Source organism: Herpailurus yagouaroundi, unplaced genomic scaffold (assembly GCF_014898765.1).
Source record: "Herpailurus yagouaroundi ecotype Mexico unplaced genomic scaffold, PumYag 100, whole genome shotgun sequence".
Lineage (NCBI taxonomy): Eukaryota > Metazoa > Chordata > Mammalia > Carnivora > Felidae > Herpailurus > Herpailurus yagouaroundi.
Window position 1 is genome coordinate 90,271,817 of NW_024412391.1, and position 24,608 is coordinate 90,296,424.

The 24,608-nt window shown below is 40.7% G+C and overlaps 1 protein-coding gene across 7 annotated transcripts in view; it reads left to right on the forward strand.

Moving 5' to 3' along the window:
- The window catches only part of HECW1 (HECT, C2 and WW domain containing E3 ubiquitin protein ligase 1), a 424,961-nt gene that overhangs the window by 301,034 nt on the left and 99,319 nt on the right, over positions 1 to 24,608 (forward strand). For 6 of the 7 annotated variants that reach the window (XM_040473037.1, XM_040473031.1, XM_040473032.1 and 3 more), the window contains 5 exons: positions 9,013 to 9,155; positions 11,151 to 11,251; positions 12,786 to 14,126; positions 19,187 to 19,288; positions 23,812 to 23,962. In XM_040473037.1, the coding sequence (XP_040328971.1) occupies positions 9,013 to 9,155; positions 11,151 to 11,251; positions 12,786 to 14,126; positions 19,187 to 19,288; positions 23,812 to 23,962 (1,838 nt within the window). The remainder of the gene's footprint in view (positions 1 to 9,012; positions 9,156 to 11,150; positions 11,252 to 12,785; positions 14,127 to 19,186; positions 19,289 to 23,811; positions 23,963 to 24,608) is intronic. The other variant, XM_040473035.1, reaches the window with a different exon arrangement.

Below are 24,608 nucleotides of genomic sequence, written 5' to 3' on the forward strand. Positions count from 1 at the left end.
TACAGCATAAATACTGTGACTGTTAAGGTAAAAGATCTATGGCCCCAAACACTGTGACTGTTAAGGTAAAAGATCTATGGTAGTGGCTCTGCCTCCAGTACCCAGCTCAGAGCCAGTGCTCAACAAGTGTTTGTGAGTGTATAATGTTCCCCTTCTTCTGAGTCATTGGTTCCTTTATTAGCGACATTTAACTTCTGCTTCAATTGCCCATTATGGAACTGCTGCCAGTTTATATAATTGCCAACTAAATATTCCCTGTAGTTAGCTACTCTTTTTTTTCAATAAGTTCAATTCATGGAGGTTCTTTTTATAAAAAAAAATTGCCTCTTTTTTTATGAAGCAAGATGGAACATAATAAATTATGTTATTTCTATAAATGGCCTATTGAGTAACGGTGCAACCAAAATAAATAAATTCCCTCACATATTGCAACACCAGTCTTAACATCTCTCTGGAAAACTGAATATGGCCTACATCAGTGGTTCTCAACAATGGTGATTTTGTCCCTCAGGGGACGTTGGGCAATTTCTGGACACATTTTTGGTTGTCACAACTTGGGAAGTATTACTGACATCTACCGAGTAGAGATGCACTATCATCCACTGCTATTGTTAAGAATGCCAAGACAAAAAAAAAAAAAAAAAATATATATATATATATATATATATATATATTAAACTGGGGATTGAAGAATAGGTTATAAATCATTGGGCTAAATATTTAAGTCACAGAAAAAGATCTAGATTAGATCGAAGGAGAAGTTCCCAACAATGAGATTATTGGAAGTTAAAATGGATCATTATTGAGAGAACTATGGCTCTTCACCCTGGGTGCACAGCAAAATAACCTGGGAAGCTAGAAACACTACCAGGACCCAGCTCCATTCCCAAGGGAATCTAATTTAATTAGTCACGAATGGGATCCAGTCATGGGTATTTTTGTGAAAGCTCCCCTGATTATGCTGAGGAGAACCAGGGTTGAGTACCAATGGCTCAAAACAGAAATAAGAGTCCCAACAACCCGTGCTCAAGCAAAAAGTAAACTTTTTGTTTTAAAGTTTACTTTTATGTGAAGTTTCCTTTTAACCAAAAGGAAACTTGATGCTCTAGGAATACTGCATGTATCACTCCAGCTCATGCCCAGGCATTGGGCCTTGGACAGCTTTATTTCTGCCCTTGTTGACCAAGTGTAAGAGATCTGACCCTTGGTGCCTAAAGTACAGCCAAGAAAGAGAATCCGCTGCTCTAATGGAAAGGTAACCTATGGAACTTTACTATCTGACCCTGGTGACACCTTTGTTTAGGATAGTCTCATGTTTATGCAGACATAAGGAGCCATTTATGTATTGGTTGGTCCATGCATGTGCTCACAACTCTCTAGGAAGCTTCCCAGGTATAATCTGAAACTGGCCCCCATAGGCAGAGGGCAGAGAGAGAGGAGGAAAGAGGCTTGTCAGGCCAGCTTAGTAGTTGGCAGTTTTAAAAATAGCAAAGGGAACTTACATATGAGGCGTGCTTTGGGCAGCAGCAAGACAAGTAGATCCCCACGCCACCCTCCAAATCTTAAAAGCTCATAAAGAGGTTTTAACTGGGTTCAGTCACATGTGCCAGGAAGATATTTTCAACATCACATCACCATCTCAAGCCTATGTCCTTGGAGCAGGCTCTGGGAGTGAGAAAGGCAAGCCGAACCCACATTTCAAGGACAGGGTGGGGGTGAGGAGCCTCTGAACATCTGGGTCCAGCTCACAGGTCATTTGTGGTCTTTTTGATCACATTCCCCAACACTGTTACAGTTGTTCTTAGACGCTCATGAACGAAAAGATGAAGTGGCCAGAATTTAAACCCTAAGAATGTTCAGGATTGGCTCCTTCATTTGCCACATTGGTTATCTTTCACAGGTGAACTGGGATTAAAAAAAAAAAAAGAGAGATAAAATTCCCCAAACAGGGCTTGGATCAATAGTGCATCTTTTCCAAAGATCTTTTGCAGATACATTTCATAGATTTCTCTTTTGTCCCAGAACCATGCCATTTCTCTGAATAGAATGACAGAGGGGACATTAGTTATAGGAAAATTGTAGCTTTTGTCTGTACTGTAGGCATTTGAACCAGGCCATATAGATTACTACAAACAGCTGTAGAATTAGTGGTTGTTAAGCAACAGCTGAAATGAGGTAGTTAATTTGAAAAAGGTACAATAATTAGAAAGTCAAAAAGAGAAGGAAGTAGCACAGATAGTTCCTGACTTAGGATGGCTGGACTTAATTTTTTGACTTCATGATGGTGTGAAAAGTGATATCCATTCAGTAGAGACCATACTACAAATTTTTTATTTTGATCTCTTCTTGGGCTAGCAATACATGTGTGATACTCTCTTGTGATGCTTGCCTTATCTAGTGATGCTCCCAGTCAGCCACACGATCGTGAGGGTCAACAACCAGAATACTTTACAACCATTCTGTTTTCACTTTCAGTACAGCATCCAATATTATATGAGGCATTCAACATTTCATTATAAAAAAGGTTTGTGTTAGATGATTTTGCCCAACTGTAGGCTGAGGTAAGTGTTTTGAACGTGTGTAAGGCAGGCTAGGCTAAGCTACTGATGTTCAGTAGGCTAGATATACTGAATGTATTTTCGACTTATGATATCTTTAACTTACAATGGGTTTATTGGGATGTAACTCCATCATAAGTAGAATCTGTAGTGGATGTGGCAGGTGGAATCTGGATAGAGCAGAAATGGAAGGAAAGAAGACAGTTTGGGGTGCCTGGGTGGCTCAGTTGGTTAGGCATCTGACTTTGGCTCAGGTCATGATCTCATGGCTTGTGAGTTCGAGCCTCACATCGAGCTCTCTGCTGTCAGCGCAGACCCTGCTTCAGATCCTTTGTATCCCTCTCTCTCTGTCCCTCCCCTACTCACACTCGCTCTCTCTCTCAAAACTAAACATTAAAAAAAAGAATACAGTTTATTCTAACATGGCGTGGGTCTTTTTTTCCCATTCATTCTACAATTGAAGATGCTGAGCTTCAGAGAGGTTATGAATGAGACTCAAGAAGCTGGATGTGCAGAGCTAGAAATATAAGCCAAGTCCATCTCACTCCAAAGGTTCTTCAGGGTCTTCGCATAAAGGCCAGGTCAGAAGAAGCAGCCAGGCTAAACAACCCATCCACACTGTCAGTGCAGAACCCAACGTGGGGCTCAAACTCATGAACCATGAGGTCATGAACTGAGCCGAAACCAAGAGTTGGATACTTAACCGACTGAGGCACCCAGGCACCCCTGCTCACTGGTTCTTAAAAGAACCTCACATAGCTGGGGGTTTACATGGACTCCAATAACCATGGCATAGAAGTAAAGGCCTAGTGGGGAGAGCTTGATGCCTGGGTGGAGGGATGGATATATGGAGAGGCTGAGAAGGAAGTCCCTATGGAGGGAGGAGAGAACACAGTCATTGCCCCCAAATTTCAGAGTGAGTTTTGCTAAGCTGACTTCAGTGTCCTGTGCAGGCTGCTATAATCAGAAATACTCATTTTAATAAAGGTGATTACATTTTCCATCATGAAAATAACACATGCTCATTATACAAGATGTGGAAAATAAAGAGGGGGAAACAATCCTTCTTGGTAAGACAATTGCTATTAAAATTGATTGATTGTAATTCTTTCCAGTTTTTTTATTCATATAATTCATATTCTTGTGATCATGAATTAAATGTTTCTTGCTCTTATCACTTAGAATTGTAAAACAAGCATTTTCTATCTTTCATTTAACATGTTATAATATTATTATAAATTACTGTACTTTAGAAAATTATAAACTATTCTATCATATGCATTTACTACAATGTACCTAACCTATTGTTGATCATTTAGGTAAGGATATTTATTACCGTACACTTTAGAATGGAGTTACTGGATCAAAGATACAGAAGTTTTGAGGACCTGAGACAGTTAGGGGGGCTGGATTCTTGCTTAGATAGGCCTTTTTAAAGGAGTGCCTATTCCTAGATTGATCCTCAAGCTTAGCCTGTCCATAAATTCTGTTCTGTTAGTATCAGGAATGATTGGTTCTTAGGAATTGTATAGAAGTGCACTAAACTCATGTATAATGGAAATTAGAAGCACAGCATGGAGGTATGGAAGTCATTAGTGCTGTTTGCCAAATAATTCTCCACCTCCAGACACACTATAGGATTGTCTCCTGCTGAGACATGAGTCTAGTCCTGATGAGGAGTGGAATTTGCAAGAGAATGCTTATTTGCTGGAGGAAGACACTCCAGAGTTCTCTTTTCTCCACTGTGGCTGGCAACTTTTGAGGGGATGTCTGCTCCATCACCCTGGCTTCTTGAATAACTAATGAGCAGAGGCCTCTGCCAGCCCTCAGTGGCAGAGCGAGCTAGGAACAAAACTTTACCATCAAAAGTCACTGAAACTCGGAATTTGGTTGTTAATGCAGCACACCGTAACCCATCATCACCGTACAAAGGAGATTTTAACATTAGCACGCTTAACATATTTAATCTCTGTAATTAGAAATCAACTAAAGTTAAAAGATTCTTATTAGAAATGAATCACAATAAAAAGAAATAATTATATATTTCAACTGTTACACAGCCCTTGCTTAAGAGTACTGTGATGTTCAGTATCATTAACACTGTCTTCTCCAGATAGTCTGAGCTGGGCAATGCCAACATGTACCTCCCTCTCCTTTCCTACACTTTATTTTTATTTTTATGTTTTTACTTATCAAGTTTTATTTTAATTCCAGTGTGATTAATATACCGTATTATATTAGTTTCCAGTGTACAAGCTGGTGATTCAACAATTCCATAGATCACCCTGTACTCATCAGGACAAGTGCACTCCTTATCTCCATCACCTATTTCACCCATCCCCCCACCCACCTCCCTTCTGGTAACCATCAGTTTGTTCTCTACAGTGCAGAGTCTGTTTCATGGTTTGTCTCTCTCTTTCTCTCTCTTTTTTCCCCTTTGCTCATTTGTTTTGTTTCTTAAATGCCACATGTGAGTGAAATTGCATGGTATTTGTCTTTCTAGGACGTACTCCATGTAACATTACTTTCTCTAGCTCCATCCACATTGTTGTAAATGGCAAGGATTTCATTCATTTTTATGGCTGAATAATACCCCATTATTCCATGAATGAATATATATATATATATATATATATATATATATATATATATATATATATGCCACATCTTCTTTATCCATTCATCTAGCAATGGACACATGGACTGCTTCCATAATTTGGCTATTGTAAATGATGAAGCAATAAACATAGGGGTCATATATCCTTTTGAATTAGTGGGGTTTTTTTTTTTATTTTTTGGGTAAATACACAGTAGTGCCATTACTGGATTGTAGGGAAGTTCTATTTTTAATTTTTTGAGGAACATCCATGCTGTTTTCTACAGTGGCTTCACCAGTTTACATTCCCACCAGTAGTATACAAGGGTTCCTTTTTCTCCAAATCCTCATCAACATTTGTTGTTTCTTGTGTTGCTAATTTTAGAAATTCTGATAGGTGTGAGGTGATATCTCATTAAGTTTTGATTTGCATTTCCCTGATGATGAGTAGTGTTGAGCATCTTTTCATGTGTCTGGATGTCTTCTTTGGAGAAATGCCTGCTTATATTTTCTGCCCATTTTGAAACTGGATAATTTGTTTTTGGGGTGTTGAATTTTAAAAGTTCTTTATGTATTTTGGATACTAACCCTTTATCGATGTGTCATTGGCAAATATCTTCTTCCATTCCATAGGCTGCCTTTTAGTTTTATTGACTATTTCCTTTACTGTACAGCAGCTTTTTATTTTGATGTAGTCTCAATAGTTTATTTTTGCTTTTATTTCCCTTGCCTCAGGAGATATATCTAGAAAAATTTTGCTAAACCTGATGTCAGGGAAATTACTGCCTATGCTCTATTCTAGGATTTTTGTGGTTTAGTTCTCACATTTAGGTCTTTTATCCATTTGTGAATTTATTTTTGTGTATGGTGTAAGAAAATGGTCCAGTTTGATTCTTTTGCAGGTTTCTGTCCAGTTTTCACAATATCATTTGTTGAAGAGACTATCTTTTTCCCACTGCATATTCTTTCCTCCTTTGACAAGATTAATTGACCATATAATTGTGGGTTTATTTCTGGGTTTTCTATTCTGCTCCATTGATCTATATGTCTATTTTTGTGCCAGTAACCATGTTGTTTTGATTATTAAAGCTTTGTAGTATGACATGAAGTCTGGAGATAGTTTTTCTCCAGTTTTGCTTTCCTAAGATTGCTTTCACTATTCAAGGTCTTTTGTGATTCGATACAAATTTTAGGATTGTTTGTTCCAGTTCTGTGAAAAATGCTAGTATTTTGATAAGCATTGCATTAACTCTGTAGCTTGCTTTGGGTAATAGAGACATTTTAACGATATTTGTTCTTCTAACCCATGAGCATGGAATGTCTTTCCATTTCTTTGTGCCTTCTTCAATTTCTTTCATCAGTGTTTTACAGTTTTTAGACTTTCACCTCTTTGGCTAAGTCTTTTCCTAGGTATTTTATTATTTTTGTTATAATTGTAAATAGGATTGTTTTCTTAACTTCTCTTTCTACTGCTTCATTATTAGTGTATAGAGATGTAACAGATTTATGTACATTGATTTTGTATCCTGTGACTTTACTGAATTCATTTATCAGTTCTAGCAGTGTTTTGGTGGAATCTTTCGGTTTTTCTATATAGAATGCCATGTCATCTGGAGATAGTGAAAATTTTACCTCTTCCTTACCAACATGGATGCCTTTTATTTCTTTTTGTTGTGTGATTGCTGTGGCTAGAACTGACAGTACTGTGTTAAATAATGGTGGTAAGAGTAGACATCCTTGTCTTGATCCTGACCTTAGGGGAAAAGCTGTCAGTTGTTCTCCACTGAGTATGATGTTCACTGTGGGTTTTCATATAAAGCCTTTATTACGTTGAGGTATGTTCCCTGTAAACCTACTCTGTTGAGGGCTTGTATCATGAATGGATGTACTTTGTCAAATGTTTTTTCTGCACTATTGAAATGATCATATGGTTTTTTATCCTTTCTCTTATTGATGTGAAGTATCATGCTGATTGCTTTGTGAATATTGAACCACCTTTGCATCCCAGGAATAAATCCCACTTGATTGTCCTGAATGATTTTTTTAATGTATTGTGGAATTCAGTTTGCTAGTATATTCTTGAGGATTTTTGCTCTATGTTCATCAGGAATATTGGCCTGTACTTCTGTTTATTTGTTGTATCTTTATCTGGTTTTGGTATTAGGGTAATGCTGACCTCATAGAATAAATTTGGAAGTTTTCCTTCCTCTTCTATTTTTTAGAATAGTTTGAGAATAATTGATATCAACTCTTCTTTAAATGTTTGATAGAATTCCTTTATGAAGCCATCTGGTCCTGGACTTTTCTTTGTCGGGAGTTTTTGATTAGTGATTCAATTTCCTTGAATTGGTCTGTTTAAATTTTTTGTTTCTTCCTGCTCCAGTTTTGGTAGGTTATATGTTTCTAGGAATTTATCCATTTCTTCTAGGCTGTCCAATTTGTTGGCATAAAATTGTCATAATATTCTCTTATAATTGTTTGTATGATGTTAGGTGTTATTTCTCCTCTCTCATTTGTGATTTTGTTTATTTGAGTTCTCTCTGTCTCTCTCTATCTCTCTGTCTCTGTCTCTCTCTCTCTCTCTCTTTCTCTCTCTCTCATGAGTTTAGCTAGACGTTTATCAATTTTATTGGGTTTTTTTCCAAAAAAACAACTCCTGGTTTCATTGGTCTGTTCTATTGTTTTTTTTTTTTTTTTTAGTATCTGTATCATTTCTTTCTGCTCTAGTCTTTATTGTTTCCTTCCTTCTGCTGGGTTTGGGTTTTGTTTGTTCTTTTTCTGGCTCCTTTAGGTATAAGGTTAGGTTGTTTATTCCTTTTCTATACTCTCATTGCTGGCCATGCCAACTCCTGATAGTCACAATCTTCTTTAATTGTTGTTGCCTTTATTTTAAAAGTCATAAGGTATGCTACTTTAAAAATGAACAATTTAGAGTCAAGTGAAAAAGGTCTGCTTTCTGTCCTCCCTACTAGCCTACCTCCTTGGGTTGAGTTTGGAGTAAACCCATCCAGGCATTTTCTTTGCAGTTCCAAGTACAAATGAAATCCCACTCTTCATATTCTTAACATCTTGCTTTTTTACTTTGTTTTTCAATTATCTATTCATGTTGGTGCATATTTACATGTTTCTTTTGAATGAGAGCAGAGTTATCAATTTCAAAGATTTAGTATCCTTAATTTAACTGGTTTCCTGTTGATAGACATTTTTGGCCTTTCCAGTCTTTTGCTACTATTAATGCTCCAGTGAACATCCTTATAAAATGTATAATTTGCACACTTGTGCAAATTAATTCAGAGGGAAAATTCCAGAATTAGAATTCTGAGTTGCAGGGAATTTGCAGCTTAAACGTCGATAAATATTGTCGATTCCCGTCCCAAAGGTTGAATCAATTGAATGGGATTGTACATCAATACAGTGTGAGAGTTCTCTTTCCACTCTCAAGAATGCAAGGTACTATCAAATATTTTAAATCTCTGCCATTATAATCATTAAAAAAGTGTATTGTGTTACGGTTTAAAGTGCATTTCCTTAATAATAGGTGAGTTTGTGCTTGTTCTTTCTTTAAATATGTTAATACCTTTAGTATAGTGAGCCTTAAGTGGACTCTTTCTCCTTAAGGTGAGTTGTTTTTATTATTTGAATCTCAGAGAATAGCCTTATCTTTAAGCATTGAAGAAGTACCTCAATATTACTGTTATTCATTTACTGAATAAATAGGGCTCACAGCATTTCTAAGACCTTGATATATATATTGCCACTGGGATGTTTTATAATGACTTCATCCAAGGCAGATGGGCTGGGAATTGGCCAGCCCTTGCACCTCTCAGTTAATTGATGTGACATATAATTTCATTGCAGCAATTCAGCTTTGTGTCCTTGCCCACTGATGTACTGGAAATTGAGGTGAAAGACAAGTTTGCTAAGAGCCGCCCCATCATCAAGCGCTTCTTGGGAAAGCTGTCGATGCCCGTTCAAAGACTCCTGGAGAGACACGCCATAGGGTAAACCTGTGACTGAGACCTCACTATCACTAAGGCTTCAGTGAGCAGACGAAGGGAGGCCTGCAAGCTGCAATAATATAGCTTCATGGTGGTATTGAATCTCTTTGGCTTCTCCCATTAATTCTGTTGCTCGAGCCACAACATTCAATTAAACAAACCCTTACCTTTCCCCTTTTCTGTACCACTGGTTACTTACACAAGAGAGCAGAAAATCCTAAGACAATATTGAAATAAGCCCTTAATGAGGCATTTTTCTAGACAGGTAGAAATTAAAAATTTGTTTTACCATGAAGAATATTATTTCTGCTTGTGGGATTTAATCATTTGAGATGTTTGTATTACAAGATCAAATGCTAGGTTACTAGAGTAGAGAGACTTAGAAAATGCTGGATAGTATGTATGAAATTTTAAAAGCACGAATTGTCATGGGCAACTGCAATTATGTTACTCGCAGAATTCAGTTGTATATAAGAATGTTTCTGTATCTTTTACATTCATCTCCACTCATGATTCTCATTAAAGTGAACGCTTACCAGGTAAAATATTTATATATAATATGTGTTTCCTTAGTTAACAGCTACTCTATTTGAAAACACTGGGTATGGCTCTCTGGCCATAAATGTATGCTATGCTATACAATGTAATCCTTAGAAGGATATCAAAGGAATGAGGAGAATTTACAGAATTTCCAAGTGTCTTCAATTAAAGCTTTTTGGATTTTCAGGACTTTGGAATCACTAATGATTATCATGGAGACACTTAATTAGAACCACGTGTACAGCTGTATGCATATAGACATGCCATTAACTCTCAAGCCAAAGGTAGAGACATTTATGGAGCTATAACCATGTGTCAAACACAGGGTTTGCACTTTCCATTTATGGAAATCCTCACAGGATTAAACAAGCAAACAAATGTACATAAAGAATGCAAAGCAGTCCCTGGTACGTAGAGACTAAACTGCTCTAAACTGTTCATTTTTTTTAAATAGAATATTACACGATTTTTAAAATAAAGGCAACTCAGAAGGCTCCCTCAATTCCTTTGCCTGTAACACCCCAGCCCTTCAATGGCTCTCTGCTTGCCCTGAAGTCCTATAAACAGACCAGGGTGGAGTTTCAAGGTCTATATATGGGGCCGTGATGTTGGTGTAGTTGGACACCAGCCTACAAGTCTTGCTTCGGTCCATCCTGCAGCAGGCCACCTTCTGAAGCACTCCACAGCTCCTCACATGGAGGAGGTTACTCCAGTAACCATGATGGCATATTTTGTTAGACATTATATATATGTACTGCAAGATATGTATCTGTTGCTAGCGATGTGCATTATTAAGGGCATATTTGGGAAATATCAGCCTGCACAGGAAAAGCAGGCAAAGATACCCATCTTTTTTGTTGTTATTGTTGTCTTTTGGGGGGCTTCTTTTGGCTTAGAACACAGGTTGGCAGGTAACTTTCTGTTAAGGGCCAGGTAGTAAATATTTTAGGTTTTGTAGACCATATAGTCTCTGACTACTCAACTCTGCCATTGTAGTAGCATGAAAGCAGCCCCAGATGATGAGTAAACTAATAAGCATGGCTGCATTCCAATAAAGCTTTTATTTGGGGAACTGAAATTGGAATTTCATACAATTTTCATGTGTCACAAAATATTATTCTTCTTTTGCTTTTTTTCCCAACCATTTTAAAATGTAAAAAACTCATGGCTTTATAAAAATAGATGGTGGGCCAAATTTGGCCCCTGGGCTGTAGTTTGCTGACTTCTGCTTTACAATATCCGAGAGGGATTTCCTTGAAGTTTTACATTGTTGTTGAGCAGATGTAATTTCCCATCTTTATCTTAAGACCATTTCCTATGTACCTGAGTGGATCATCACCTCCTATTAGCAGGGCCTCCCTGGGCTTGCCTACTTCACCCACTGGCATAGAAACCATGCTGTAGAATCTTTAAGGAGAGGTATTGACCAGATCTGTAATGGTGCTTATTTCCTTCTAGGGATAGGGTGGTCAGCTATACACTTGGCCGCAGGCTTCCAACAGATCATGTGAGTGGACAGCTGCAATTCCGATTTGAGATCACTTCTTCCATCCACCCAGGTATTTTTGGCATGAATTCATGTCTTGTCCTAGCAGAGGGTCAGTGTGTTCCTTTCTCTAAAATACAATAACCGTGGTTCTCTCCAGACATGTCCTAGGTTTTGTGGTTCTCTCTCTTCTCCATTTGAGGCCCAGAAGCCAGTGATCTGTTCTGGAAACCAGATTGCTGTCCCCTTGATTGAGAGGCTCCTCTTCATTCTGGTGACCCAAAGGTAGAGGGTTAGACAGTGGAGTGGGAATTGACAATGAGGCCAACGTGGGTATGGAGCCATGTCTGATTTATCATTTTACTTCCAGCACCCACATAGGAGGTGCTCAATAGATACTTAATCATTACATACATGAATGAATGAATGGATGAGAAAATGAATGAATGTGATACATGTCATATTATTGAAAAACTATTATTATCCAATGGATTTATCACAATGAAAAACATAAGTTGGACAGAAAATTTCAGAATCATCCAGTGTCCAGTTTTTCAAGCCAAAACACATTTCCAAATAAGAATGATGAGATGCCTCCTAATTCCACTTTAGCTCTTCTCCTGAACTCCCATACTAAGTGTAGATCATGCTGAGAATTAGCCAGTCCTTCTGGGCCACATTTACGAGTTGCTGTTAAAGCTAATGAGGCTTTGAAAACTCAGGGTCTGGAGTTTATCACTGCCCGCTCATTAAAGTCCTGTTGTACTTGTCTATGCCCAATATATAATGCAGATTGGAAGAAAACATGCTGTTTGGTCCTTTCACTCACCCTTTTCTTCATCCTGAGAATAAAATTGACTCTTCCCTCACTGTAGCAAAAAAGAGGGCCTATGGCTCACCAAGAGAGATCATTCCTCTTGAATGAGTCAATTGCACTAGTGCTTTTGAAATGGGAAGTTCACACTGGGCTGGGGATCCAATAGATAAAGCACCTGGGAGGAAGGAGAACTAAACAGTGATTGCTGCTCCTTAAACGGTTGCTTGATGTGGAGACTTGTTTATTTTCCATTGCAATAACCTGCAAATATTGGAGGCCTCCGGGTCTGAGCTACCAAAGGACTGTGGTTGCTCCCATCAACTAGCCATTTTCTTCTCTGTAGTTGCTAAAAACCGAGCTTTCCCATTCTGCCACCTGGTGGACCCAGCCAGAGGAAACACTGAGCAAGTATTAACCTTACTGCCATGCGCAAGACCCTCTAACCCCACCACGGCTTCTCCGCAGTCTTCCGCCAAGCCAACATTGTTGAGCACCCGCTATGTGCCGGGAACTCGGTAGTTCTAGGCTTTGGATATTTTAACCAAAACTATGAATTCCCTGGAAACAGAATTCTGAAATATATCATGACAGCAAATTGTCATTAACAGAAGAAGTCCTTACAGATTTTTTTAGCAGAGCTTTGGCCTATGAGAAACCTTCATCCACCCTACATCCAATATCCTCACGCAGAAATCCCTTAGGATGGCTTACATGGCCGGCAGAGTACACTAATACACTAACCCCACAATGCGCTCTTGTGGAAGAAATGACATTTTCTTCTCGCCCGCAGATGATGAGGAGATGTCCCTCAGCGCCGAGCCTGAGTCCGCGGACATTCAGGACAGCCCCATGAACAGCCTGTTGGCCAGCAGCCGTGGGGAGCCTCCCGGCGAGGCACCGGAGCTCCCCAGGGGCTCCAAGCCCGAGCCGCCGAGCCAGGGCAGCGCCGGGGACGCTGCCGGGAACGGGAGCCTGGAGCTGGCCGAGCCGGTTGAGGAAGCGGCAGGTACCAACGAGGCAGGAGACGACGGCGCGGGCTCTGTGGGACCTGACGGGGCTGGGGAGCTTCTGGGCCCGGGGCGTGAGGACGCCGAGCCCGCCCTGAGTGCGGAAGAACTGGCAGAGCGGCTGGAGCTGGGTGGGGAGGTGCCCCCACCGGGGCTGCTGGAGGACAGCGAAGGCCCGGGCGGCACCGGGGAGCCCGAGGCAGAGGAAGAGGCCACAGAGAGCCGGGCGGGGGGAGAGGAGGAGAAGGAGCAGGCGGAGGAGGAGGAGGAGGGCGACGTGTCCGCCCTGGGGCAGGGGGAGGACAGGCTGCAGCTGCGGGCCTCGGTGAAGAGGAAAAGCAGGCCGTGCTCCTTGCCGGTGTCCGAGCTGGAGACGGTGATCGCGTCCGCCTGCGGAGACCCCGAGACCCCGCGGACACACTACATCCGCATCCACACCCTGCTGCACAGCATGCCCTCCGCCCAGGGCGGCGGCGCCGCGAGCGACGACGGCGCCGAGGAGGAGGCCACCCTCCAGGACGCCTCGGAGAAGGACGGGCTCAGCGAGGTGGACACGCTAGCTGCCGCGCCGCCTCCCCTCGAAGAGGATGGGGAGGAACTCGAGGGGGCTACTCCAGGCACGGCGACCCCCGGCCACTCCGGCCTGACCAACGGCCTGGGCCCGGACGGCGACACGCTCCCCAGCACAGGGAGTGAGAGCGACTCGAGTCCCCGGCAGGGTGGGGACCACAGCTGCGAGGGCTGTGACGCGTCCTGCTGCAGCCCCTCCTGCTACAGCTCCTCGTGCTACAGCACGTCCTGCTACAGCAGCTCCTGCTACAGCGCCTCCTGCTATAGCCCCTCCTGTTACAACGGCAGCAGGTTCGCCAGCCACACCCGCTTCTCCTCCGTGGACAGCGCCAAGATCTCTGAGAGCACCGTCTTCTCGTCGCAAGACGATGAGGAGGAGGAGAACAGTGCGTTCGAATCTGTGCCCGACTCGGTACAGAGCCCGGAGCTGGACCCGGAGTCGGCAAATGGCGCCGGGCCGTGGCACGACGAGCTGGCCGCCCCCGCCGCCAGCGTGGCAAGAACCGTGGAAGGTCTGGAATCCCCCGTGGCAGGGCCAAGCAATCGGAGAGAAGGTTAGACCTCAAACCTGATCAGAGTGAGAATAGGACCAGCAGGGGGACACAGGTCTCACCAACATGGTTTAAAAACAAGTGAGAGGATCAGTCTCCAGTGGGGTTGCTGGGGCAATGTACGCCTGTCCTGTACATGTATGTGTGCATGCGTATATGTGTATGTAAGTATTCGTGACTGTGAAGAGCAGACATCCACCACCTCTCAGGTAGACACCAAGAATCACAACTAGCACACTCATGTGAGTGTGCACTTGTATGTGTGCATCTCTGTTTTAACTAATCGTTAGAACTGGTTAGTGTACATGTTACCTTTCTAGTTTTGACAGTGACCAGAGCACCAACAGGAGTATCTCATGATATAAGCAGAAAATATTCATCAACATTCAGTGGATAATGTATAAATACCTGCTCACTTCCCAAAACATACTGAAGATTAGCAATAAATGTTAATATAAATTGAAAGAACATTGATTTTACCTCTGCTTTAGAATTTAACTTAGCCTGTGTACATATGGATATGTATAGCTTACATATATTTGTCATTATTTCTGTCTGCTCAGTTCTCGTTATTGTTGGTTTTGTTTTTTTGTTTTGTTTTTGGTTTGTTTTTTTTACTATTATTCAATCCAAAAACAAAAACAGTTCACCCATTTCTCTCACCCCCACTCCCCCCGGCAACCATCAATCTGTTCCCTGTTCTCTTGAAAAACTACAAGACAGTAATGAAAGAAATTGATGAAGACACAAATAAATGGAAAGGTATTCCATACTGATGGATTGGATGAATCGATATTGTTAAAACGTCCATGCTACCCAAAGCAGTATTATTGCAAGATTGCAAGATTCCATGCAATCCCTATCAAAATTCTGATGGCATTTTTCACGAAAATAGAACAAACAACCCTATAATTTATATGGAACCATGAAAGACCCCAAATAGCCAAAGCAATCTTGAGAAAGAACAAAGCTGGAGGCATCATGTTCTCTGATTTCAAACTACATTACAAAGCTATCGTAATTAATTATGGTTTTGTTTTTTGTTGGTTTTGTTAGTTTTGTTTTGTTTTGGCTATTTTGGCTAATGGAAGGAAAAATAACGGGAATTCGTAAATTGTTTTGTTTCAAGTGGGATTCTAACCTAAAAGCTGCCACCTTCAGGTTTAAAATGTATTCAGTATTTTAACTCAAGATGTTTCTTTTTAGTCATGCCTGTGGAATCGTATGTAAAATTAACTCACATTTCTTTATCCAGAATTGGGAACCATTTTCAAGTCAAGTGACAGTGACATGGGGGAAATAATTCAAAGGGCACAAAATAATATGAAATAATTCAGTTGTGTTAAGAGCAAAAAATATAGATTCTGCTATTTTTCTGTTCTACTGTTTATATTAGCTTCCAAACAAAGGTGGTGGTATTGTCTCTAGATTGTAAGCTCATCAAGGGCCAGGACTGTATTTTCTTTATTTTTCATTCTTAGCACCTACACAAATTCCTGACACCTATAAATTTTTATAGGAACCAAAGTGAGCACAAAAATTCATCCTGAGTATTTAGCAATGCCCAATTCTACATTTCAGAAAGTGGTACATGGGCTAAGGAGAAGTGCGAGGAGACTGGAAAAGAAAGAGAAACACAGAGAGGAAACCATAGTGGCATAGAATAGGAAAAGGCACAATTGAAAACGGGACAGACAATTCCTTTCTTTAATGTGGATGTTTTGAGTCCCTTTGTTCTGGGCCAGATGCTATGTGCTGAGCACAGGGAGATGGATCAGTGTCAGAACATGTGAAGGGTGCTCAGTAATTATTAACAATTAAAAATAAGTATAGTATAAGGAGATTTGGGGATACACACATAAAGGGGGCAACTAGGAGCTGGCAGGGATATTTTAGTCCAGAGGTCGGCAAACTTTTTTTATAAAGGGCCAGACAATAAGTATTTCAGGCTTTGTAGATCAAGAGATAAAATTAAGCAACTCTTCTCACCAAAGGCTACTCTTTTTTTTTTTTTTTTTAACAGTTTTACCTAGCTCAGAGCCATATAAAAACAAGGCCAGATTCGTAGTTTGTCAACCTGCTGCAGCCTATGGTATATATTTTGACTGCTGCGTTGGGAGACAACCCACATATGATTAGTTGAAAATTGGCTCAGTAAACAATTGCCTTCATATATAAAGGCATTATGAAAACAAAAACAAAACAAAACAAAACGCTGCCCATGCCTTTGAGGGACTAACAGCCCAATGGGGGAAAACTCCTCTTTAACAGAAAGGACAGGAAAGCATTTCAGAGACCTAGTGGAAGTCTTTGCAGGGAAGTTTTCTAAAGACATTTCTGAATTCCTGAATTCTGCAGACTATAAACTCAGAAGAGGTTAAGAAGCACCTACAGGCTTCACTCAGGTGGTTGCAAGGGGCAATCCGAAGATTCCTGAGACTGTCAATCTCAGAAGGCTGGGCATATGTTGGCGCGTGACTTCTTCACAGCCCATCTTCTCCCCTGTCAGCAGTGAGCCCCTGAGCTACCTGTGTCAGTGATGTGGCTCTGTTCCTCACTGGCACATGCTCTGAGAAAGCAGGGCTTCACCACAACCCACCCGATATTTGCACAAGAATCTTCTTCCACAAGAATCACTGGTGCCCCCTTACTGTGACTTCTAAGATTGCAAATTCTTTCAGTTAGCAAAGGTAGACTTACCATACCCATGCCCACAAAACTGCATCTGCAGCAATTTTGGGAAGATGTGTTCTGTATCTATTTTTTGCTTTTTTCCCCCCTCTGTGAAAACCTCCTTTTTAACCTCAACATAAAATACTTTTTTAAAAAGCTGTCCGCAGATCGAATGAAAAGAGCAATATAAAGTTGTGATTTGAGCTCGGGCCCTGGAGTCAGGCCTCCTGGGTTTAATTCAGCCCCGCCACTTTCTGACTGTGATACCCAAGCCGAGTAACCTGAGTGCTCTATGCCCTTGTCTGAAATGGGTGCAGAGGTAGAATCTATTTCAAAAGGTTGTGGGAAGGATTAAATGAGATAATACATATGAAGCGCTTGACTCTCATTGAGTGAGGGTTCTTCCAAGCAGATAAGCAGTGAGGCTAACTTTTTAAGTGGAGTATGTTTCCTTCTCAGGGATTCTAGCAGCTCTGAACACTTGCTTTGTGTTTGAGGCAAGGGTGAGTGTGTGGAGCCGTGGCCTCTGCAGAACAGAATCGCTTGCTTCTTTCGTGCGCTCCATCCATTCAGTAGGCTGAGCTGCGCCCGTCACATCATTGCATTTGCTTGGGTTTCACGAGCAGGCGGGGTCAGCTCCATTAACCCCAGCGAGCGGCAATATTATGTTTCCACTAGCTTGGAGGAGTAATTAACCTGATTGGTTGAATTAATTACAAGAGGTAAGTTTGTTGTTCTTTTTAAGAAACCAAATTGAAAATGCAGCAGCTGGTGACATAACAACTGTGCCATTGCTTTTTAGTTTCTGACACGAAACACCTACAACGACAAACATGAGTGTGAGATCCACTAAAAACAGAACCCCTATCTGAAGCAGGAGTCAGTTCATAGGAGCTGTGCACTGAGACTCCACCCCAGGATTTGAGTCACATACCAAAGTTTGCACAAGAAACCATGCTATATACTTAACATTTAAAAGGATCCGTTGTTCCTGAATACATCTCTGTTTTTGCTTTACAGTTAGCTCTAGGAATCAAACTGCTAAATTCAACCTGCCTAACTTCCTTCCTAAATAATTTCATCAGTTTTATGGATCCAGAATGAGAAGAAATTACCGTCCTTTCCATGTATGGACATTCTAGGAAGTTTTTGAAGTGTGAGATCCCATAAAGATCTTAACCATCGGTTTTCAGTTTCTACCCTTTTTGACTCAAGGGATAATGGAACACGTGATATTTCCATCAGCCATGGAGGGCAGAGGAAGGAGAAGGCCTGACCTTTGTCCTCTGGCTAATAGGGGCTATTTTGAGAGAGCCATGAGCGTGTGAGCTGGAGGGATACCAGTCTGAATGGGGGCTGTCTCGTGGCCCTTCTAGCTCTCCAAAGGTCAAGAGCAATTGCCTCTGATAATATGCCCCAAACAGCTGGTGATTTGGCCTGCCTTCCACATAGCCACTCTTATGCAGTATTACCAGGACCTGAGGACGTCATGAGATAGGAACATCATTTTAGGACATTGTTCAGTCTATTACAAGTGTGAATGACAATAATATCAGCTATGTCTATAATAATCGAGGCATGCATTCTGTGGATATGTCTACTTCTAAAATCTCTCCATGTCCGTCTTTCTTCCTTCTATCCCACTTCTGTGTTTCAAGTTTTCCTGTCTCAGTCTTCCTGCCTCTTATCTACTTCCTTCGTCTCTTGTCCTTTTCTCTTTCCAGAGCACCCTGACTTGTCTGGTTTTTCCTCAAGACAATCTGGAACAATCACAAGATTCCATACCTGCTTGACTCCCCACCCCAGCCCCTACACTCCCATACTACAGGAATATGCCTTCTTGGCCCACCAGTTTCTCAGCCCCATCTTGGAAAGGCACCATCTAAGAATCTCATTCCAAAAACAAAACCTGAAAAACAGCATCTTAGCAGCCCTGTGATGAAACTGATCCAGATAAGGACCTATGGTTTTACACTGGCTCACCGAGTTTTATGGGACCTTAGAAATGCCACACTTCCCTCAGACAGGCCTGTTTCTTTAGCTGGGCTAGAGTCAGGCTCTGCTCATTTTCTTTTGTGTCCCTGTCTGATGCCACCTTCCCATCAAAGAAAAGTCAGGTGGTTATAGAATCAGACCCTGATCCCCACATATTGGTCTGTGTGGTACAGATCATAGTCATGAAGTGTTTATTTTCTTTGGGGTTTGGAACAAAAAAGTGCCCTCTACTCCCTCTCTCATGAATGACTGTAAATGTAGCAAACTGACATAAAAAACAGATTGCCCATCCTGGGATTTTTTTTCTTGTACTAGTTTGTTTTACGGTCATGCGTTTTTGATGGCGTTGCTGCAGCAATGAGTGAATCTGAATGTCTTGACTATCTTGTCCGTAGGTGAATGTCCTATACTCCATAATTCCCAGCCAGTAAGCCAGCTTCCTTCCTTGAGGCCTGAACATCATCACTACCCAACAATCGATGAGCCTCTTCCACCAAGTAAGCTTTAGTTTTTAAAATCTATGTCTTAATTCTTCCTATCAAGTCTAAACAGGTCAGTATGAACTTGTATGTACACATCCAAACTCTTCCCCAACTCCATACTTCACACTGTGATCAAAAATCAATATGGCACCTACTACTATAAAAAGGGGGCATTTTTGACTAATGATTTCAGTATGTGGTCTTGAAGAGATAACCCAGTATTTTCAGTGCCCCCTCACCTTCTGAAACAGAGAGTATTTCTTTACAAGACTTGACTAGTCCTTGCAAACTGTACCTGACCTTTAAGTCCTAAATTCTACTATTTCATATTTAAAAGTTCACAGGTCAAAATAGAATAATTCTGTTGTTCTCCATTGGACCTATTATGCCACAGGCACCTCCACATAATAAAACATTCCACCCAGCAGAATGAAAGAACTTGCGTTTTCCTTACTATTAACTTCCATCAATAGGAGACAGTCTCAAATTTCTTCTGTAGTTCTTAGGGGTTTCCAGAAAAAAATATATGCGTATTATCTTTAGGGATGGTATTCCACATCATTTCCTGGTAACTGCAAAACTGCAAAATTAAGAAAAAATGCCTATTCCCTGATGCATCGATTCTTGATAATGTGATATATTTTGCATTTGCACCATTCTTGTCCTATTCAGTTGTAATTTATCATTGACAAAGCAATAAATACCTTGAATATGTAAACATTTAAAAGAACACTGTATTTGTTTTGGGGGGGGTCAAGGCAAACATTATGTTCTTTAACTTTTGATAACTGATTTCTTTATTTATACATTGATTTATGGATAGTCCACAAAAGACTAGTAAAATTTCAGTGTCTATACTTTCTACTTAGCACTTATGTAAAAATATCTATAACATGTTCTCTCCAGTGAAGGAACACTTTCCCCACAATAAATAACCTATCAATGCATGTATGCATGAATTGACTTCCAATCCATGCAAGAGTAATAACTAGTTATGTACACAAACCTTGTAAATAATTGAATGTAAGTATATTTCAGAGAATTGCTTTATACAAGCTGCTTTCAATAATGAAAACAAGTTCATAGATTTCAATTCTCTGTTCATTCAACCCTGAAAAATATTACAGAAGCTGATAGTGAAGCCTTACAACAGAATTTTCTAGGTAGTCTCATATGGTACATGGATGACTTCATTCCTGATATTCATTCAACAAATATTCATTAAATGCTCACTCTGTGTGAAGTACTATCTTAGGCAAACAAAACAGACCAAAGATCCCTGCCCTCATGGAGCTTATAGTCTAGCCTGACAGAGACCTATGAATAATAAGAAGAGTGAATAAGGCAATAGTATAAGATTTTAGATGGTAATAAGTGCTATGGCAGAGCATGAGCAGAGCATGCTAAGGGGAGTTTGGAGTATATGGTGGTGGCTGGTTTGCCATTTTAAATAGGGTGGTCAGGTAGGCTTCATTGAGAGGCAACATTTGAAGCTAGCCTTAGAGGAGGTAAGAGGGTTACCCTTGGGGAGGAAGAGCTTTCTGAGAAAAGAGAACTGCCTGCCTGGTAGGTTTGAGAAACAGCATGGAGACAGTGTGTCTGGAATGGATTTAGGAAGGAAGAAAGCAGTGCCTGATAAGGTCAGGGAGATATCAGGGACCGGATCACAGAGGGCCTTGTAGATCACTTAAAAGCTTTGGCTTTTACTCTGAATAAAAGGGGAACATTGTAGATGTAGAGAAAAGAAATGACATTCTCTGACTTAGGTTTCTATGGTTGCTCTGTTGGCATTAAATTTGGAAGAGGAAGGACAGAAGCATGAGACCCAACATAAGGTTATCACTGTGGCCCAGGTGAGAGGCAGTGGTGGCTTAGGCCCAGGTGGGAGCAGTGGAGGTGGTGAGGACTGGTCAAGTTCTAGACATATGTTTTGTAGGTAGATTTGTTGACAGATTAGATGTGATGTGTGAGACAAAGATAGGAATCAAGAATGACCTCAAAAATTTTAACCTAGAAGGATGGAGTTGCCCTCAACTGACATGGGAAGGGAAGGCTGATGATAGAGCATGTTTGGGTGGGAACGATCTGAAGTGTGGTTTTGATCAAGTTATACTGGAGATGTTATCCAGGTAGTGATGTCAAGAAGGCAATTGGATATGTGGCTGAAGTTCAAGGGAAAGGTCTAGACTACAAACATGGTATTGCATTTGTTAAAGTAAAAAGGAAAAAAAGGGGGGGGGAGGAACAGTTTCAGTCTTTTGTTAGTATAATAACTAAAAATGATACATTATTAGGCTCTACATTGTTCCTAGACTTCTTGGAAAAGATATACTTCTGTATCTTATAGGTCTTTCAGTCACAAATGAATGACCCTAACTTGCCCCACCATCGTTAAGGTAATCACTGGCAGAAATCTGTTTACACAACACAGTCCTAAATCCATCAGGACATGCTGAGGCCTGAAATTCTGTCTTTCTTTACACAATATGTGAAAGTAAATTCTTTACAGAGCAATCCAGAAAATACACTTATAATCTATAAGTGCGCTTAGCTATTGCTTTCTGAATATTTGTAAGAACTTAGCACTATGCATTTACAATTAGCACTATTTGTTGTTTAATATATTGACAGGATGGCCTGTCCACCTGGCTTGCCATCCTTTTCCATGAGAGATTTGGAAATATGGAAACTTGTACAGTGAAATTGTTATTACCACTGCACTATTCTCTAATGTTTTCCCTAGCAAATTTCTGAGACTTGAGCCATGTCTTTGAAGGAATCCTTCCTTTACTATAGGAACCTGGAGGGTGGAGGCGTTAGTTTCTCAGCAGTGTGTCCAGGGGACCTGGCATGGTGTCACTCCTAGAGAGTGTTGGGAGGAGTGTGTTTAATTGAACTAGAGACCACAATACTCTTCAAAGATTAATGTTCATTCTTTGTTGGAAGACAGTCATGTTGAATTCAAGAAAAAAAGTGTCCAATTGCTACTAATTTGGAATCACTGAAATTCCAACATTACCTAGTAGTTACACATATGCACAATTTCATCAGTGAGCTAATTAACATTTACAACTAACAGTTGAGCTGGATTATATAGTAAGCAATTTCAATCAACACCTCCTAGAGTATAGTTATACAATCTGACTGCATTTTCCTTCAGTTTGTCTTAGATAAGGTAAATTTGGTGTTTTCTGGTATTTTGGTTTTCATTGGGCATTATTTGACAATTCCTTAGGTAAATGTCAGACATAAGCCACAATCTTCACAAACAGATGTACCATGCACATGTAATACCAAAATTAAACCAAATACATTGATTTTTTTTCCTTAAGAAAATTGAGAGTTGCTATGTCATTACCTGAATAATCATTTTTCAATAGAATTGTTAATATCTGACCTACTCCCAAAAGCTATTGCTTTTTTCACTTAAAAAGCTGAATAGTTTCCCTCCATTTGCAGCCATTTTTGCTTTTTCTTCTTTAATCAAATGCATTTTTCAGCATAACTTTATCATGAAGCTGTTATTTCCAGCACGTTTTCACATGTGGACTCCAAAAGCTTTGCCCATTGCTGTACAGCAGACATTGCTCTTGTGTGTGAAGCTCAGATATGTATGTATTATTTCCAGCTCTCCCAGTTTCGAGGACTTTTCCACCCACCCACACACCCCCCCTTATGTATTATGTAGTGTATCATCCATGCTTCTACCTTTTAGTCTGTTGGTTTTGAAATCTGAGAAGTAAAGGAATTTATCTTAGTCTTGGGCTCCCTCTGCTGTTTGCCATGGTTATTTATCAACAAAGAGGTATTGAAGCGCTTGATGTGTGTTAATAGTCGTTATTGGTTTTGTTTTGTTTTGTTTTGTCAAGAGATATTTGGCAGCCACAGGTGGGTTGAATATACACTGTGAACCTACAACTTGTCAAAAGGATGGTTTGAAGGGATCAAATCCGTCCATTCTTCCTCTCAAGAGGAATGGCAATCAATCAAGGTTGCTAAGTATTGAATAGAGGTCCTCTGAAGTTTCAGGTACAGTATCTTAGAACTGTAGTTAAAGGTGGTTTGAACGTGAAGGCCATCATTCCCTCACCCACTAGTTGCTGTCCCTCAGATTTAGCAAAAAAAGGATTCTCCAGCATCAGACTGTGCACTCTCAGTGCAGGATGCTTCCAGTCTTCCAGCTGTAAGTTGAGTAGCCAACAAGATTGACATGATGGAAATTGTTAAAGGAAGAAATAAAGTAAATATCAGCCTTTCTCTTTAGAAAATGTTAGACTTTTTAACACAGGTCATATTTGAGGAAACAGTTACTGTTTAAAATGGCCCAGCAGAGAGGCTGAGTCCAGTAGGCTCTCTTTTGGAATGCCAATTCAGTACCAGTAACTCAGAAGTCAGGGCAGGTGCTGTGAGCAGTGTCTGGCCTTCAGCCAGTAACCAATAGGGAGTTCTACCCACAGAAGACCCGGAAGTGGTATCTGTTTCACATGAATCAATAGTTTGTCCTTGATTTTTATTTTTGCCTTTTTATTACACACTAGACTGGGAAGCTCGCATTGACAGCCACGGGCGGGTCTTTTATGTGGACCACGTGAACCGCACGACCACCTGGCAGCGGCCGACAGCAGCAGCCACCCCCGACGGGATGCGGAGATCGGGGTCCATCCAGCAGATGGAGCAACTCAACAGGCGGTTGGTGATCAGCATGCAGTGAGCCCCTGTGAAGCACTGGGAAAGGAGAGTGGCAGCCAGAGAAGCCCCCTCTTACACTTTTCGGCTCAGATTGTATGAGGAGACTGGGAAGTAATTATGTATCTTAAGAAAACCATTTACAGTAGGTACTTGGGAAGCTAGACTCAGAATTTGGTGGCAGGACCCAAGCTAAAGTCTGAATGCCATTTAAGCATAGACAATCCTCTGAACGTCTTGATGGCACATGCTTGAAACGAGGTGTTCTTAAACCAACAGCCCCCAGAACGCCCGCCCCCTGCCCAGTATTTTCTGAGGGTGCCCCTATTCCATGAACCCCCCAGAAATTGTATGCAAAATTATGTATTAATGCACATTTTTCTGTCCGACTGGTCCATATGAGACTCTCAAAAGGGTCCAGAACTCAAACAGCTGAAAACATGCCAAGGATGGTTCCATAAAATATTAAAAGCTGCCTGGAGACAAAAAAAAAAAAAAAAAAACAAAAAAACAAAAAAACAAAAAAACCCTGTTATAAATCACTGTATTCATGTTTGCCCTGGTCTCCTAATTGCTAAATACTCAGAAATAGTAATTCCTAAAAAGCTTTCATCTTAGAAAAAGAAATCTTTAAAAACAGTTTTTGAGA